Source organism: Amblyraja radiata, chromosome 24 (assembly GCF_010909765.2).
Source record: "Amblyraja radiata isolate CabotCenter1 chromosome 24, sAmbRad1.1.pri, whole genome shotgun sequence".
Taxonomy (NCBI): domain Eukaryota; kingdom Metazoa; phylum Chordata; class Chondrichthyes; order Rajiformes; family Rajidae; genus Amblyraja; species Amblyraja radiata.
The window spans coordinates 38,990,021-39,008,223 of NC_045979.1; the positions used below are offsets into that span (position 1 = coordinate 38,990,021).

Here is an 18,203-nt window from a genome sequence, read left to right on the forward strand (position 1 = left end):
CTGAGATTAGGAAAGACGTTTTCAGCCAGAGAGTTGTGAATCTGTGGAATTCTCTGCCACAGAAGGCAATGTGGGCCAATTCAATGGATGTTTTCAAGAGAGAGTTAGATGTAGCTGTTAGGGTTAACGGAATCATGGGATTATGGGGATAAAGCAGGAACGGGGTACTGATTCTGGATAATCAGCCATGATCATATTGAATGACGGTGCTGGCTCGAAGGGCTGAATGGCCTATTTTCTATGTTTCCAAGTCTGCCATTCAATCATGGCTGATCTATCTCTCCCTCTTAAGCCCCATTCTCCTGCCTTCTCCCCGTAACACCTGACAGCTGCTGCATTGCGATGGTCCATGGTGGAGGTCATGGATGATCACAGTCACAGCATCAGCATCGTGGACCACATCATGTTTATTGCTTTTTGAGTGACAGCAAAGTCTTGTTCAATTTGGAGTTGATGTGAATTGTCTCAATTGTGCCACCAAATCCCATTTCTCTGGCCTGGGGAAAAAAAAGAAGTTATTCAAGATGAACTAATAGCTGAAGTAAGCTTCTTGTCATCTACAAATATCCCAACACAAGCAACAAACTCAAGGATCAAAAATGTCCAGATATTCTGATAACCCTTCATCAATTTTATTTTAGTTTAGAGATACAGCAGGGAAACAGGCCCTTCGGCCCACTGAGTCTACACCGATCAGGTGATCACCCATACACTAGCACTACCCACACACACTAGGGACAATTTACACACACACCAAGCCAATTAACCTACAAACCTGTACGTCTTTGGAGTGTGGAAGGAAACCGGAGCACCCGGAGAAAACCCACGCAGGTCACGGGGAGAACGTACAAACTCCGTACAGACAGCACCCGTAGTCAGGATGGAAGCCGGCTCTGTGGCGCTGTGAGGCAGCAGCTCTACCCGCTGCTCCACTGAAACTAAAGATATTTAGTTGCTTAGCATTTTTGTTCAACGTATACATTTGAAGATTGACTCAAACCAAATTTGAGAGAGGAGGAACAGCTGCTGCCTGAGAATAAATGTGATTTAAAATAAAAACATTCCTGATGGTGGAGAGGGTTCTTAAAAACTTGACCATGATTCTCTAAGTTTCTAAATTACCAAAAATGTCACTCTGCATTACTATACGTTACTGTGCATTTTACTCTGCATGGCATGTGAATATAAGATGTGGGGATCTGAGTATTAGCATTGTGTCTGCTTGTCACACTTGTCATTGCCTCTCTGTATCTAGAAATAAAGTCCTCGTTGCCAGTGAGGAAGCCTGACTCTGGAGAGTCTATCAAGGGATCTCTCCAGTCTAACGGTACTGTACAACAGCTACCTCCTTCCTTTTGATAAAGTTAAGGGCCTGTCCCACGAGCATGCGACTCCATGCGGCAAGCGCTACCTAACGTGGTCGCTTGAGCTGTACGGCCTCGTGGGGCCAGTCCCACTTCGATCGCCGGCGCCGTATGGAGTTGTGCGGAGCTGGTCCCGACATCGCGCGGGGCTCCGAAAAACTGACCGTTCAAAAATTCCGCGCGGCAACGGCCTGCCAGCCCGCAGCCGCCTCGACGGGCGTGTGGAGCGTATCGACACAGTATGTCATGCGCTAACTTCCCGCGGACTTCGCTCGAACTTCACGTCCCTCACTCGACCTCCGCGCGGCCCCCGCTTCTGGTTTGGACGCGCTTGCCGCATGCGGGTCGCATGCTCGTGGGACAGGCCCTTACCACTAAGCTTAGTTCACATTTATGATCAGCGAAAATAGATTTGTAAAAATGTGATTGAAAATTTTTGTTTAGTTGGGTTTAGAGATACAGCATGGAAACAGGCCCTTCGGCCCCACCGAGTCCACACCGACCATCGATCGCCCCGTTCACACACTAGTTGGGTTTAGAGATACAGCATGGAAACAGGCCCTTCGGCCCCTCCGAGTCCACACCGACCATCGATCGCCTGTTCGCACAAGTTCTGTCATCCCACTTTCTCACAGTTCAGCCCAGCTGTTTTTAATGATAACGGCAGAAATCTCTTGATGGTCAGCAAGGCGAGATTTGTCCTATTCACCTGTTCACAATGTTGTTTCTCTCTCGAGCAATACTTCTTTGTTCCTCATAGAGTGATACGGCATGGAAACAGGCCCTTCTGCCCAACTTGCCCATTCCGGCCAACATGTCCCATCTACATTATTTCCACCTGCCTGCGTTTGACCCATATTCGTCTAATCCTGTCCTGTCCATGTGCCTGTCTAACTGTTCCTTAAATGTTGCGATACTACCTGCCTCAACTGCCTCCTCTGGCAGCTCGTTCCATACACCCACCATCTTTTGTGTAAAAAAGGTTCCCCTCAAGTTCCTATTGAATTTTTCCACCCTCACCTTAAACCCATGTCTTCTGATTATCAATTCCAGGTAAAAGACTCTGTGCGTTTACCGAATCTATTTCTCTCATGATTTTATACACCTCTATAAGATCTCCCCTCATCCTCCAGCGCTCCAAGGATTAGAGACTCACCTACTCTCCCTGTACCTCAGGCCTCGAGTCCTGGCAACATCCTCGTAAAGCTTCTCTGAACACTTCCTAGCAACAGCGTCTTTCCGATAACTGTTGAAAATGTCAGTATTCTACGACAAACTCAAGCTAAAATAAACACATAAAACTGGGAAGTGAATCTTCCTTTGCAGAATGAACAGAAAAACTATGGCAAACTTTGCAATGGGCGACGAGACAGAAAGAAGTTTAGAGACGCAGAACGGAAACAGGCCCTGAAACAGGAGTGTGGGAGGAAACCGAAAATCTCAGAGAAATCCCACGCGGTCGTGGGGAGAACGTACAAACTCCGTACAGATCGAACCCAGGTCTCCGGCGCTGCAAGCGCTGAAAGACAGCATCTCTACCGCTGCGCCACCGTGCCGCCATAGTTGGATGTGCCTTTAGCTTTCGGAGCCAGTAAACACTGACTTGAAACGTCCCTGCCAAACCTCTCGCATGTTGACCAGTTATAAAATCCGCCTGGAATTCCCCATTCCTTGTTTATTACGGTCGACTTCCTTTCAATTGAGTGCACATCATGTTCCTGGAAAAGAGACGGATTTATTCCTCATTATATCAGTATTAACGTTTAATTTTGCTTTATCTGTTACACACATTGTGAGGAAATGGTGCGGGGATCTCGGTTTCACACCTGACCCTGTCTCTCTTTCTCCTGCAACTATTTTCCATGTTTACTCGCACAGATTTATTTCTTTTTGACCTTTTATTCATTGACAAGACGGACTCTGCCAGTTAGACGATTATTTATGGTTCCTCCCAAAACATCTTAGAACTGAGCAACAGTTTTGTCATATAGATCAGTACAGCACAGGAACAAGAACAGGCCCTTCAGCCCACAAAGTCCGTGCTGGACATGATGCCAAGACCAACTCTTATCTACCTGCACACAATCCATATTCTTCCATTCCCTGTATATCCATGCACCTATCCTAAAGCCTCTTCAACACCGCTGTCGTATCTGCCTCCACCACCACCCCCCTCCCCCTGGCAGCACGTTCCAGGCTCCCACCACATTCTGTGTGAAACACTTGCCCCGCACATCTCCTTTAAACTTTGTCCCTGTCACGTTGAACCTGTGTCCTCCAGTGTTTGGTTTTCCATCCTGGGGAAAAGGTTCTGACCTTGGAGGTTCCAGCTTTGTTCATTAGTCGCTTGGGTTGTTTCTCCTTTTGTGTTTTTTTGCCAGAAAATAATCTGTAACTAAGGTGCAATAGTGAGGTCATTTCTGTTATTAGTTTAATTCCATTGTTAATATTTCCTCACTATGTCTGACAATGGTCTATTTTAGTAGCAACCTAAGACTTTCCATAAATTAAACGTTACTTGTATTGTTCAGCTGAGAACTTGTATACAGCCAATGCAATCTTGGTTTCGTTCAATCCTACAGCACATAGGAAGCAAGGCCTTGGTGAGGCACACTTGGAGCATGCAAGTTTTTCATTATATTTATAAACATTGCACTGTTTAATTTATTTTATAGCTGCATGGTTTGCAAGTGTGTATGATTGCATATAATGCAAGACAGTTGTGATACAGGTAATTGTACAAATACACTCAGTAGATTTTCACAAGCATCTTACAACCCAGCAGTATGAATATTGACTTCTCTACTTCAAGTAACCCTGGCCTTCCCTCTCGCACCATTCACAAGTTGTAGGAGTAGAATTAGACCATTCGGCCCATCGAGTCTACTCCGCCATTCAATCATGTCTGATCTCTGCCTCCTTAGCCCATGTTCCTGCCTTCTCCCCATAACCCTCGACACTCGTTCTAATCAAGAATTTGCCTATCCTTGCCTTAAAAATATCCACTGCCTTGGTCTGCACATCCTTCCTGCAATGGTCACCTGGCCAGGTGCATTTCCCAATACAAAGTCCAGTTCAGTCCCTCCTCCAGTCAGTCTGTCCACATTCTTGGATAATGCCAACATATTCTGCCCCGTCAGTCTCTCGCCCAAAGGGAACCCAGTCAATAATGGGGCAGCTAAAGTCCATGGCTTCAACCTTGTTGCTGATACAACTTTTCATAACTACTCTGCATATCTGTTTTAATACCTTACTATGCAGTAACATACATCAGTTCTCACTGATTTTTTTATTTCATTATGTCTATGTGAATTTCATTGTGTATAAAATCATGAGAGGAATAAATCGGATAGATACACAGAGTCTCTTGCCCAGAGTTGGGGAATCGAGGACCAGAGGACATAGGTTTAAGGTGAAGGGGAAAAGATTTAATATGAATCTGAGGGGTAACTTTTTCACACAAAGGGTGGTGGGTGTATGGAACGAGCTGCCAGAGGAGGTAGTTGAGGCTAGGACTATCCCATCGTTTAAGAAAGAGTTAGATAGGTACATGGATAGGACAGTGTAATGTATTCATACATATTCATGTATATGTTAATGAGTTGGTGTTGTATATAAGCAGGGAATGTTGGGTAATAAATCTCTCTCTCATGATCCAGGCAACCTGTGTGTAAGTTGTTATTCATTCTGCCGTAAGGAATATAACAAAATTGGCGACGAGGATGGGCTAGAGCTTGTGAACTCATCCGTTAAATACAGTGCAGGACTGTTTTGCAACACACAGTGTTGTTTAACATTATAAACAGTAAATACGGAGTTGTGTCGCAGTTGTTTGTGAGCTGGACACGATAGGCCGCTGATCCTTCTATGCAGGGTACTGTAGTTTAAAACAGCAGCTGGACAAATCATCGAGAGTTTGTCAAGGTATCTCTATGTTGTGTCTACATGGCAAGATGTCATCCTTGGGATTGTATAAGATTTTTTTTGTTGAGTTCCTCAAGCTGAATAGCCTTTGTACAGCTAAGTTTTAGGTGAATTGTTACACCAGAACTGTCAGGAAATCTGGGTTTTTGAACAGACTTAAAAAAGAAAGAGAACTACACGATGGCATCGTCCACAGGCTACACGGGAAACCTTGGCACTTTTGACAAGAGTAGAGAGCTGTTCAGCTTCTATATGTAGAGAGCAAACATGTTATTCATGGCAAACAACATAATGGAGAATAGTGGTAAAGGAGAGATAGTGACTGAAACAAATAAGGCCGTTTGCGAACGCATGAAAGCGATTCTGCTCACGGAGCTCGGTCCTGAAGTGTACGGCACACTCGTGAATCTCCTTGCGCCCATAAAGGCAAAAGACGTGCCATCCAATGACATTATGAAGAAGTTGGAGGACCACCTCAATAAAGGGGAGGCCATTTAAGACTGAGGTGAGAAAAAGCGTTTTCACCCAGAGAGTTGTGAATTTATGGAATTCCCTGCCACAGAGGGCAGTGGAGGCCAAGTCACTGGATGGATTTATGAGAGAGTTAGATAGAGCTCGATGGACTAGTGGAGTCAAAGGATATGGGGAGAAGGCAGGCACGGGTTATTGATAGGGGACGATCAGCCATGATCACAATGACTGGCGGTGCTGGCTCGAAGGGCTGAATGGCCTCCTCCTGCACCTATTTTCTATGTTTCTATCCATGTTTCTATGTAATCCAAAGTGTGTGGAAATTGCAGAAAGCTATAAATTTGGCACTAGGAACCAGAAGTAGCACGAGACAATCAACACTACAGGTTTGTGGTCTAGTGGATGAACAAATTCAGTCCAAACTCATGAACACTCCAGATCTCACATTCGAGCAAGCATGCAAGGTTGCGACCACAATGGAGATAGCATCAAAGAATGCTCGCGAGTTTCGCCCACCACGGACTGCAGTGACATTTAGTCACAAGGCAGTGCCTATGGCCAAACCAAGAGGTGCGAAACCAAAACCGAAGTATGGCGGGGTTCAGCCAGTTGTTATCGTTCCAATGGTAATCATTCATCCCAATTTTGTCAGTTCAAAATGGCCAAGTGCTGTAACTGCCAGAAGAAAGGCCACATCGCCTCAGCATGTCGGGCCAAGCTTAAAGCAGGAAACCAACAATCTGCTGGAAACAAGTGACAACATCAGAGAGAAGTTCACAACTTGAGGTGAATACAGATGGAAATGAACTTGGGTTGTACACCATTTATGCAACCAACATCGATAAGCCTACAACCAGCCAAGCAAGGAGTTTCGAACTAAACTATTGATTAATGAACAGTTAATCGATATGTGTATTGACACGGCAGCAGATTGTTCGGTCATGAGCAAAGACCTGCACGAAACAAAGTTCCCACAGATACCATTGTTTGAGAGTAAGGTCAAGCTGAGAACCTACTCGGGCGAAGTTTTGGAGACATGTGGACAAATGAACTGTAAAGTTCAGCATAATGGTCAGTCAGTAACACTGCCCATCATAGTGGCCAGCTACAGGAATAAACCAACCCTCCTTGGAAAGGATTGGTTGAGTAGCATAGAATTAGACTGGAAGAACATTTTCAGCGTCGATTTGTCCAAATCACATCTTGAAAACGTCATAAGCAAACATGCAAACATTTTTGCTGACAGTTACACGGGAATAACAGGGTACTCTGCACACATTCGACCAGCAAGATGTGAGGCCTGTGTATTGTCGACCAAGACCTGTACCATATGCACTAAAGCAACAAGTGGAGGTAGAACTCAACAGGTTAGAGCAGAATGGAGTACTCGTGAAGACAGAACAGAGTAACTGGGCAACGCCAATTGTGGCCGCACCCAAGGCCGACAAAACTGTCAACCAAGCCGTTGATGACGAACAAGACCTGTACGCAGAACTTAGTGGAGCAAGAGTCTTCACTAAACTGGATTTGTCTCACGCTTTCGCCCAACTCAATGTCGACAAGGAAAGTCAGCAGTACTTGACTATCAACGCACATAACGGCTTGTATTCATATACAAAGCTGCCCTATGGTGTGAAAAGGGTAATGATCATTTTCTGGTGCTAGTAGATAGTCATTCCAAATGGAGTGAGTTTAAGCATATGGGGTCAAGCACTGCTACTGAGTGTACCATAGATGAGTTGAGATCCATTTTTGCATTTCATGGTTTACCGGAAGAACTTGTTTCTGCCTCAGTTTCGTTCAGAACGGTTCAAAGAGTTCATGCAGCGGAATGGTGTAAAACACACACGTCTTCCCCCACACCATCCAGCCTCCAACGGGGCGGCGGAAAGGTCTGTTAGAGTTGTCAAAGATGCTCTCAAGAAACAGGGCAGTTCAAAGCTCAGCATGAAACACCGGTTGGCTAGTTTCTTGCTGAAGTACAGAACCACACAACACACAACAACAGATTACTCACCTGCACAACTGTTGATGAAGAGATTTAGAAGATTGAGGGGGGATCTTATAGAAACTTACAACATTTTTAAGGGGTTGGACAGGCTAGATGCAGGAAGATTATTCCCGATGTTGGGGAAGTCCAGAACTAGGGGTCACAGTTTAAGGATAAGAGGGAAGTCTTTTAGGACCGAGATGAGAAAATCATTTTTTACACAAAGAGTGGTGAATCTGTGGAATTCTCTGCCACAGAAGGTAGTTGAGGCCAGTTCATTGGCTATATTTAAGAGGGAGTTAGATGTGGCCCCTGTGGCTAAAGGGATTAGGGGGTATGGAGAGAAGGCAGGGATGGGATACTGAGTTGGATGATCAGCCATGATCGTATTGAATGGCGGTGCAGGCTCGAAGGGCCGAATGGCCTACTCCTGCACCTATTTTTCTATGTTTCTAAGAGAAGGCTAAGAATACACCTAAGCCTAGTTCAACCCAATTTGGCCTTGAGATTTGAGCAAAACCAGTTAAGTCAAAAATGCCATTTTGTCTCCCACCAAAAGGAGCGGTACTTCAAGCCAGATGAGCAGGTTTGCGTTCTCAGTCCTCTCAATGTTGGGAAAATGGAGGAAATGCGTGGAACAAAAAGATACTTAGTTGAAGTTGGAGATAGGATCAAAAGTGTTCATGTTGATCAAATGATTCCAGCCAAAGATGAACCAAAAACTGAGCATGAAGTCCTAATCCCTGAGTTTTCATCTGAAAGTGAGTTGGAAGAGACCACTGTGATTGAAACACAAAGTTCAGATAGTACAGACAAAGAGACAGATTCCTCTGGTCAAAGTCAGGGTACTAAAACAGAGCCAAACAAGCCGACAGTTGAGTCAACACCTAAACCTGTTACACGTGTTACTGTTAGACAATCAGGCAGGATCCGTAAACCAGTAGTCAGATTAGGTTTTTAAGTTAAGTAACTCACTGTATAAGTAAAACGAAAATGTGTAGATATGTAAAATAAATATATTATGTTTATCATGTAAGATTTCATAAATACTGGTTTAAATCAGTATTTATGAAATGTGTATGTTAATGAGTTGGTGTTCAATATAAGCAGGGAATGTTGGGTAATAAAGCTCTCTCTCGTGATCCAGGCAACCTGCGTGTAAGTTGTTATTCATTCTGCCGTCCAGAATATAATGGACAGGTTTGTAGGGATATGGACCAAGCGCAGGCAGGTGGGACTAGTGTAGCTGGGACATGTTGGCCAGTGTGGGCAAGTTGGGCCGAAGGGCCTGTTTCCACACTGTATCACTGACTCTATTACAAACCACATTTTACATGTCAGTTTCAAGATAGCAGCAGCTAGAGTTTAGATCAATATTATTACCGGCTCAGTCAGTGGTATCATTACAAATATATTCACTTATTACTCCAGATAACTTCGCTTTGTTCCAGTCACTCATTGTGTAATCATGTGTATTCTTTCAGGAACGATTGGCATTGTTGCCATTTGCATTACATCTTTCTGTACTGGGATCGCTCTTACTGCAGGAGTGTCACATATTAAGAAGAAACGGTGAGATGCTATCGTGTTATAAATCTCTTGGCAACTTCTGGAAACAATTAAAACCGTTCGGACCAGTCTGAAGAAGGGCCTCGACCCGACACAGGGATGTAATCCTGAGGCTCTATAAGGCGCTGGACAGGCCACGTTTGGAGTATTGTGAGCAGTTATTGCACTATATCTGAGGAAGGATGTGCTGGCTCTGGAGAGAGTCCAGAGAAGGTTTCCTAGAAAGATCCCAAGAATGAGTGGAGTAACATATGATGAGCGTTTGTCAGCACTGGGCCTGTACTCGCTGGAGTTTAGATGGATGAGGGGGTCCTTATTGAAACAACGAATAGTGAAAGGCCTGGATAGAGTGGATGTGGAGAGGGTGTTTCCACTAGTGGGAGAGTCTAGGACCACAGGTCATAAATTAAAGGAAGTTTCTTTAAGAAGGAGATGAGGAGGAATTTCTTTGGTCAGAGGGTGGTGAATCTTTGGCATTCTTTGCTACAGAAGGCTGTGAAGGCCAAGTTAATGAACATTTTTAAGGCAGAGAGAGGTTGATTGTTGATTAGTACAGGTGTTATGGGTTATGGGGAGAAGGCAGGAGAATGGGGTTAGGAGGGAGAGATAGATCAGCCACGATTGAATGGGCTGAATGACCTAATTCTGCTCCTATCATATCACGTATCCATGTTCTCCAGGTATGTTGCCGATTCCATGGAGTTACTTCAGCACTTTGTGTATTTTTGTGTCCACCAGACTCTATAATTCCTTGTGTCTCATTAAATCTTCCTGCTTTGTGTATTTTGATTCTTTTCTTCCCCTTTCCCCTGTGCCATTTTGCACCTTTGCTTTCCTTTGAGTATTATTCCATTTAACAAGGCAAATAGTACTCAAGGCCCTATCCCACTTGCCGATGTTTTCGGCGACTGCCGGCATCATTGACTGACGTATCAGGTCACCGACAACGTCATGGGGTAACGCGGCGTGACGATGTATTGACGCACGGTGTTTCCTCAAGTGCCGCAACGGTTTTTTTGTCGCCGCCGGATTTTGAAATGTTCAAAATCTTTCGGCGACGCTTATACGTCAGTCCATGACGCCGGCAGTCGCTGAAAAAATCGCCAAGTGGGACACTATTGACACTTTCAGACTAAGCCTTGAAGGAAATCATATTTATTACATTGTTGGTGGGAAACAGATAGAATGGAACAGCCACTGCATGCTTGACATAACAAGATAAGGATTTCTGTAGACCCATGGAACTGTTGATGCTGGTTTACCTCGGAAACGCCGCCAACATAATGTGTCAAAGTGCAATAATAGCGGGTCAAGATAGATGACGTTTTGGGTGGAGACCATTGCTCGGGCTCATCTTGCATCAACATAAATTATTTTTGGTGGCTTATCTCAGACAAAACATGCATTATCCGACCACTGAGTTTTCAATGACTCATTGCATATCCAAACTGTAACAACACCGACCTCGCCCAAAAAAATCCCCCAGCTGGTTTGTTCAACACAATTTCCCTTTCATAAAGTGTAAGAAGGAACAGCAGATGCTGGAAAATGGTTTCGACCTGAAACGTCGCCTATTTCCTTCGCTCCATAGATGCTGCCTCACCCGCTGAGTTTCTCCAGAAATGTTTTCTACCTTCCCTTTCATAAATCAATGTTGGCTCTTTCAGTCATAGTCATACAGCATGGAAACAGGCCCTTCCACCCAACTTGCCCACACCAGCCAACATGCCCCATCTACACTAGTCCCATCTACCTGCGTTTGGCTCAGATCCCTCTGTCCTTTCCATGTACCTGTCGAAATGTTGTTTAAACATTGTGATTGTACCGGCCTCAACTACCTCCTCTAGCAGCTCGTTCCATACACCCACCACCCTTTGTGTGAAAAAGTTACCCCACAAGTTTCTATTAAATCTTTCCCCCTCCCCTCTCTCACTTTAAACCTATGTCCTCTGGTTCTCGATTCCCCTACTCTGGGCAAGAGACTCTGTCTGTCTACCCGATCTATTCCTCTCGTGATTTTGTACACAGACCCTGTTTTCTAATTTATCATATCAGTAATAATAGATTGCAAAGTTGAGCTAATTAGACATTTATTCCCACTCTTCTCTCTGTTCTGTTTAAATCGTCATGTTACATTTACCACCTACAGTGTGCAGGAATGCTCATTGACGTACATACTGTATCAGCCAACCCACACCCTCTTTCCATGGCTCTCTCTGTTCATACTCTGGGAATACGATCATTTGGCCCTGTAGGTTTATTGGCTTTCAGTCTATTAATTTCTCCAGCAATATTTTCTTTTACCAATTCTCATCTCGTTCCGTTAGAATCCTGGTACCCTCGCAGCGCTGGGAATTTAAAAAATCCAAAATGTATTTAGGGAGGAACTGCAGATGCTGGTTTAAACCAAAGATAGACACAGATGGCTGGAGTAACTCAGCGGGTCAGGCAGCATCTCTGGAGAGAAGGAATGGGTGACGTTTCAGGTCGAGACCCTTCTTCAGACATCTCCCATTCCATCTCTCCAGAGATGCTGACTGTCCCGCTGAGTTACTCCAGCATTTTGTGTCTATCTTCGAGCCAAAGTATTTGTTCAATTCTTCTGCTATTTCATGGTTCCTCATTATGAATTCTCTCACTTCTGACGGTAAAGGACCTAGATTTGTCTTCACTAACTTTTCTCTTTTCATTTTTTAGTAGTTCTGGTTGTCTACCTCTACATTCCTTACACATTCACACCCACGCTGTATTTATGCTCCATTCACAAATTCCAGGCATTTTTAGTTAAATTCCAAACTGCCGCCAATTTCACCGGGTTTGCTGGTAACATATTATCTCTCCTTTGTAGAACTAATATTGTCCCTAATTTCCGATGTTGTCTGTGGTTGGGTTACCTTTTCTTTGAGTTTTTTGCAAGAAAATAAAGTTTTGCTGTTTGATTTCCTGCAGCCGTTCCTGAAATGTTAACCATTGCCGACCCCTGATATCTGAATCTTGATATCATTTTAAACCCGCAGCAAACAACTTCACAGCATCTCTGGAGAACATGGATAGGTGATGTTTTGGGACAGGACACTTCTTCACATTGGTAAGGTCCTGACCATGGATAGGAGAAGGGTCCCGACCCGAGAGGTCACCTATCCATGTTCTCCACAGATGCTGCCTGACCCGCTGAGTTACTCCAGCACTCTGTGAAACGTCACCTATCCATGTTCTCCACAGATGCTGCCTGACCCGTTGAGTTACTCCAGCACTTTGTGTCTTTTTTTTGGTAAACCAGCATCTGCAGTTCCTTGTGTCAGCAGAAGTCTTCTCATTGTTTAGATACTTACCCAGATGTTGTAAGGAGATGTGAGAACTCCTGAAGTTGCATCAGTTCACTGGTGTGTTGTTAACCACACTCTGACTTTCTCTGGGGAGTGGCCACATGGACAATTGTGGAACAAAGTGAGAGGCAAAAGGGAGTGCTGGAATCTTGAACAGAAAGCCAAGGGCTGGAGTAACTCAGCGGGACAGGCAATGTTGGGGGCAGGCAAAGTCATGTTTTTCAACTTTCACTGATAAGTTGCTGAGCTGTTGATGATTTGTAATTTGTAACCAGGTGGTGTCGGCCCAGGAAATGTAAACCCTGTAAGAGAGTTCACATCATCCCTCAGCCCAACCCAGACCAAGTGGAGGTCCTCACCGATCACCCGACATGATCTTCACAAAGTTAAAACCTACAATGATGAGAGGTAAGCATTGTGAAATGATGACACAACATGCTGGAGTAAGCGGGTCAGGCAGCATCTGTGGAGAACATGGATAGGTGACGTTTCACAGAGTGCTGGAGTAACTCAGCGGGTCAGGCAGCATCTGTGGAGAACATAGATGGGTGACGTTGCGGGTCGCCAAAGAACCGGGTTCGATCCTGACATTGGCTGCTATCTGTGTGGAGTTTGCACGTTCTCCCTGTGAGCACAGTTGTTTCCCCCGGGTGATCCGATTTCCTCCCTCATTCCAAATACGTGCGGGTTTGTAGGTTAATTGGCTTACATCGTCCCTGATCCTGCCATCCTAACCACTGTAAGGCTAAAGAGGAAAGTTGAAAAACACCTCACCTTATCTTACCTTTGCTCTTCTCAGCTGCCTCACTGAAGCCTCTCGAGACAAAGCCTTGCGCTTACATTTCAAACACAGTCTTCATCTTTTGAATACTCACATTGCGAGCGATTGCTATGCCTGTCAGGATCAGAAAACATTCAGCCATACCATGCTCAGCACTTCTCTCATCTCACTGTTGTTTATTTGGGACGAAAGCCTACAACATATACATCAATGTTCGTTAAATGCCAGACATTCTTTAATACAATTTAAAGTACTCCAAATCTGAGGAAAGACATTCTTGCCATAGAGGGAGTACAGGAAAGGTTCACCAGACTGATTCCTGAGATGCCAGGACTTTCATATGAAGAAAGACTGGATAGAGTTGGCTTGCACTCGCTAGAATTTAGGAGATTGTGGGGGGATCTTATAGAAACTTACAAAATTCTTAAGGGGTTGGAGAGGCTAGATGCAGGAAGATTGTTCCCGATGTTGGGGAAGTCCAGGACAAGTGGGTCACTGTCTGAGGATAGAGGGGAAATCTTTTAGGACCGAGATGAGAAAATCATTTTTTACACAGAGAGTGGTGAATCTCTGGAACTCTCTGCCACAGAAGGTAGTTGAGGCCAGTTCATTGGCTATATTTAAGAGGGAGTTAGATGTGGCCCTTGTGGCTAAAGGGATCAGGGGGTATGGAGAGAAGGCAGGTACGGGATACTGAGTTGGATGATCAGCCATGACCATATTGAATGGTGGTGCAGGCTCGAAGGGCCGAATGGCCTACTCCTGCACCTATTTTCTACGTTTCTACGTTTCTATGTACATAGACTGCATTATTCTAAAACAAAATGAAATAGAATTTTTCCTAATATCTCTCCTATCTGTGATAAATGTCAATACTCTGCGGCTAATTTAACCCATACCTTTGTAAATTGTATAAAAATTAAAAATTACTGGATGGATATTTTTAAAATAATCTTTGTAGTTGTTAACACCCAACTGGATCCCAATCCTAAATTAATAATATTGGGCATATCAGAACAATAACTAAAACTTACAACAAATCAAAGAAATGTCCTTAATAAAATATTAAAATTTTGGAAAAACCCAGCAACCCCCACAATCAAAATGTGGATTATGGAGATGTCGGAGACCTTAGATTTGGAAAAAATTAGATTTGTCTTAATTGACAAACCAGAATTATTTACTAGAATATAGTCTCCATTTATAGATTATTTGAAGGGGTAGATTGGCCCGGTGTGGAAGCCTGACTGAAACCTGAATCCAGGAGTAGATGAATACTTATGTTCTCTGACCTACGTACCTATCTCCTGAGTTGTATTATTGATAGTTTATCCTACTTTTCTAATTTGTTTTCTTTCTTTCTTTATTTTTCCTAACTATAAATATAAATAAATAATTAGAGGCAATGTTAATATGTAACGGATAAAGGAGGATCCCAGTTACTTTGGTAACTGGGTCCCTGGAATCCTGGACATTTAATATGGAACCATTAAACAAAGTTTGTATTGGTTTGGACTATGATATGCAGATGCCTCTAATAAAAATTTATTTATAATAAAAAACAAATAAATAAATAATTTAAAAAAACAACTGGCTGAACGCGGCTCCCTGCCATACTTTAGTTTTGGTTTCACACCTCTTGGTTTGGCCATAGGCACTGCCTTGTGACTGTAAATGTCACTGCATTCCGTTGTGGGCGAAACTCGCGAGCATTCTTTGATGCCAACATCCATTGTGGTAGCAACCTTGCATGCTTGCTCGAATGTAAGATCTGGAGTGTTCATGAGTTTGGACTGAATTTGTTCATCCACTAGACCACAAACAAATCTATCGCGTAGTGCGCGTTCGAGAAAGGTTCCAAAGTTACAGTGTAAACTTCAGTACTTCAAGGCAACAATGTGCTCATTGATTTGTCTGATTCTGCTTCTAGTTTCTAATGCCGAATTTATAGCTTTCTGCAATTTCCAGAGGCTTTGTGTTGAAGTGCTCCTCCAACTTCTTCATAATGTCATTGAATGGCACGTCTTTTGCCTTTATGGGCGCAAGGAGAATCACGAGTGTGCCGTACACTTCAGGACCGAGCTCCGTGAGCAGAATCGCTTTCATGCGTTCGCAAACGGCCTTATTTGTTTCAGTCACTATCTCTCCTTCACCACTATTCTCCATTATGTTGTTTGCCATGAATAACATGTTTGCTCTCTACATAGGAGCTGAACAGCTCTCTACTCTTGTCAAAAGTGCCAAGGTTTCCGATGTAGCCTGTGGACGATGTCATCGTGTAGTTCTCTTTTTTTTTAAAGTCGTTTCCAAATCCCCAATTTCCTGTCTGTTCTGGTGTAACAATTCACCTAAAACTTAGCTGTACAAAAAAAAACTCAGTTTAAAATGTTATACAATCCCAAGGACGACATCTTGCCATGTAGACACAACATAGAGATACCTTGACAAACTCTCGATGATTTGTCCAGCTGCTGTTTTAAACTACAGTACCCTGCATAGAAGGATCTGCGGCCTATCGTGTCCAGCTCACAAACAACTGCGACACAACTCTGTATTTACTGTTTATAATGTTAAACAATACTGCATGTTGCACAACAGTCCTGCACTGTATTTAAAGGATGAGTTCACAAACTCTATCCCATCCTCGTCGCCAATTTTGTTATATTCCGGACGGCAGAATGAATACCAACTTACACACAGGTTGCCTGGATCACGAGAGAGAAATTTATTACCCAACATTTCCTGCTTATATACAACACCAACTCATTAACATATACACGAAAGCGCATGAATTCATTACAACTATCTACCTCATCGGGGACCCTCAGACTATCTTTGATTGGACTTGACTGGCTTTACCTTGCACTAAACGTCATTTCCTTATCATAAGTAACTAGGAAAATGGACAAGGGAGAACCAGGGCACCAGACGGTGGAGGGCTCTACCCGAGCCAGCTGCCTGCCCCTTTTCCGGGGTTACGTCCGTGCCCGGGTGCGGTTAGAAAGGGAATACCCCCTGTCTACGGGCACCCTGAGGGAGTTCCGGGACTGCTGGGCTCCGCAGGGTGTTGAATGTATCCTCAATAAGGATTGTATCATAGTTGTATAGTAGTTTATTATGGATACATGTTTGTATTGTATTATGGTGGTGGGTTCTGGCTTGTTTTATTGTAATGTAAATATTATTTTTAATAATTGAATAATTATTTTGATTAAAAAAAAAAAATTAAAAAAAAATAAAAGGGAGAACCAGTGGATGGATGTAGTGTACCTGGACTTTCAGAAAGCATTTGATAAGGTCCCACATAGGAGATTAGTGGGCACATGATATTGGGGGTAGAGTGCTGACATGGATAGAAAATTGGTTGGCAGACAGGAAATAAAGAGTAGGGATTAACGGGTCCCTTTCAGAATGGCAGGCAGTGACTAGTGGGGCACTCTGTGAAACGTCCCTTATCCATGTTCTCCATAGATGCTGCCTGACCCGCTGAGTTACTCCAGCACTCTGTGTCTATCTTTGGTATAAACCAGCATCTGCAGTTCCAATTTATAACATTCTGGTGAATCGGTTTCTATTTCAGATTCCCAGTGTTTGCTTGTAACTGCTGATGCTGTTTTAATTTATAATTAAAAACCAACAACACAATAAATTTGTTATTTACCATATTTCAAGCATTTACTGGACATTCTTGTGCAATTATTCTAGTCTGGCCATTTTAGGTACATTCACGTATCGATGATTTAGATTAAAGTTTCTCAAATTTTCTTTTTTTTTATCCCACAGGTGAAAATTCTACCGTTGCAAATTTCTGGCAACATTCTAATTCAACTCATCTCATCTCCACAAAAACTAACCAAAGAATGTGTGGGTTATGAATGGATCATTGAGTTGAGATTTTGAGTTGTTTTAGTTTTGGACACTTAATATGTTCACTACTGCCCGATGGAGACGTGTTTATTTCAATGTATTTCATTCTAAATGCACTTGGTTACACTTGTGTTGAGAAGGTTGTTGATTGTGCTCCAGGTGAGGAGTTTTGTCCCTGGAGGGAGTTCCAATGAGGTTTATGATCAGGAACTTCCATAACCGGTGGAGATTGAACCCGTTTCATTTTTCTTTGAATTGCCAATGGATATGTTGTCCTCAGAGGCTTCATGGGTTTCATAAAACGGACCAACTCACTTGTTTATGTTCCATTATCTTGCCGTGATGTGTCCAGCCTAAAGTGAGACTGCTTTGAAAGCTCCAATTGGGACGGGTCAGTGCCTGGTCTTGCATCTCCTGCCCTGGAATGAGAACCTTAGGTCTAATCACGGATGGTCCGTTGGACAATCAGATTACTGTTGGCTCAATGAGAGGTGACTTGGGCATGGACAAGTACGTCAGGCCACCTGACGTTAGGTTGCTCCTTGACCCTTTGGTGCAGGGTTCAGACCTGGCATCTCTCTTCAGTTGCCACCTACATATGATGTCAATTTGTTGTTTTTGAAAATCTGAAAATGTTCTGTTTATTTAAGATATCTTGCCTTTGTATCTGAAATATTTCTGGCAGTAAATGTGATGAAAGAAATGTGTTCTCTTGTGCACCCTGAATCAGCTAAACAGGGCCGTATTTAGATGAAGAGAGGCCCTAAGCTGTTCCACTTGTGAGCCCCCCCCCCCCCCAATACTCCACCCCCACGACTAGAGGAAGATGGTCCACCAGACTGACAGCTGAGCGTGGCCAATGAGATAAGGGGCTGGAAAGCTGTGCTTTATTTATTTATTGCCATTGCTAG

The 18,203-nt window shown here is 43.6% G+C and overlaps 1 protein-coding gene and 1 long non-coding RNA gene across 2 annotated transcripts in view; both read left to right on the forward strand.

The window, feature by feature from the left end:
* cr1 (complement C3b/C4b receptor 1 (Knops blood group)) overlaps positions 1 to 18,203 on the forward strand; it is a 791,565-nt gene that overhangs the window by 26,857 nt on the left and 746,505 nt on the right. Inside the window, exon 12 of the mRNA XM_033042238.1 lies at positions 1,256 to 1,327. Coding sequence (XP_032898129.1) covers positions 1,256 to 1,327 — 72 coding nt within the window. The remainder of the gene's footprint in view (positions 1 to 1,255; positions 1,328 to 18,203) is intronic.
* On the forward strand, positions 12,987 to 17,995 carry LOC116987093. The gene is made up of 2 exons (XR_004415638.1): positions 12,987 to 13,052; positions 17,209 to 17,995. It is a non-coding gene; the product is annotated as an uncharacterized LOC116987093 (long non-coding RNA).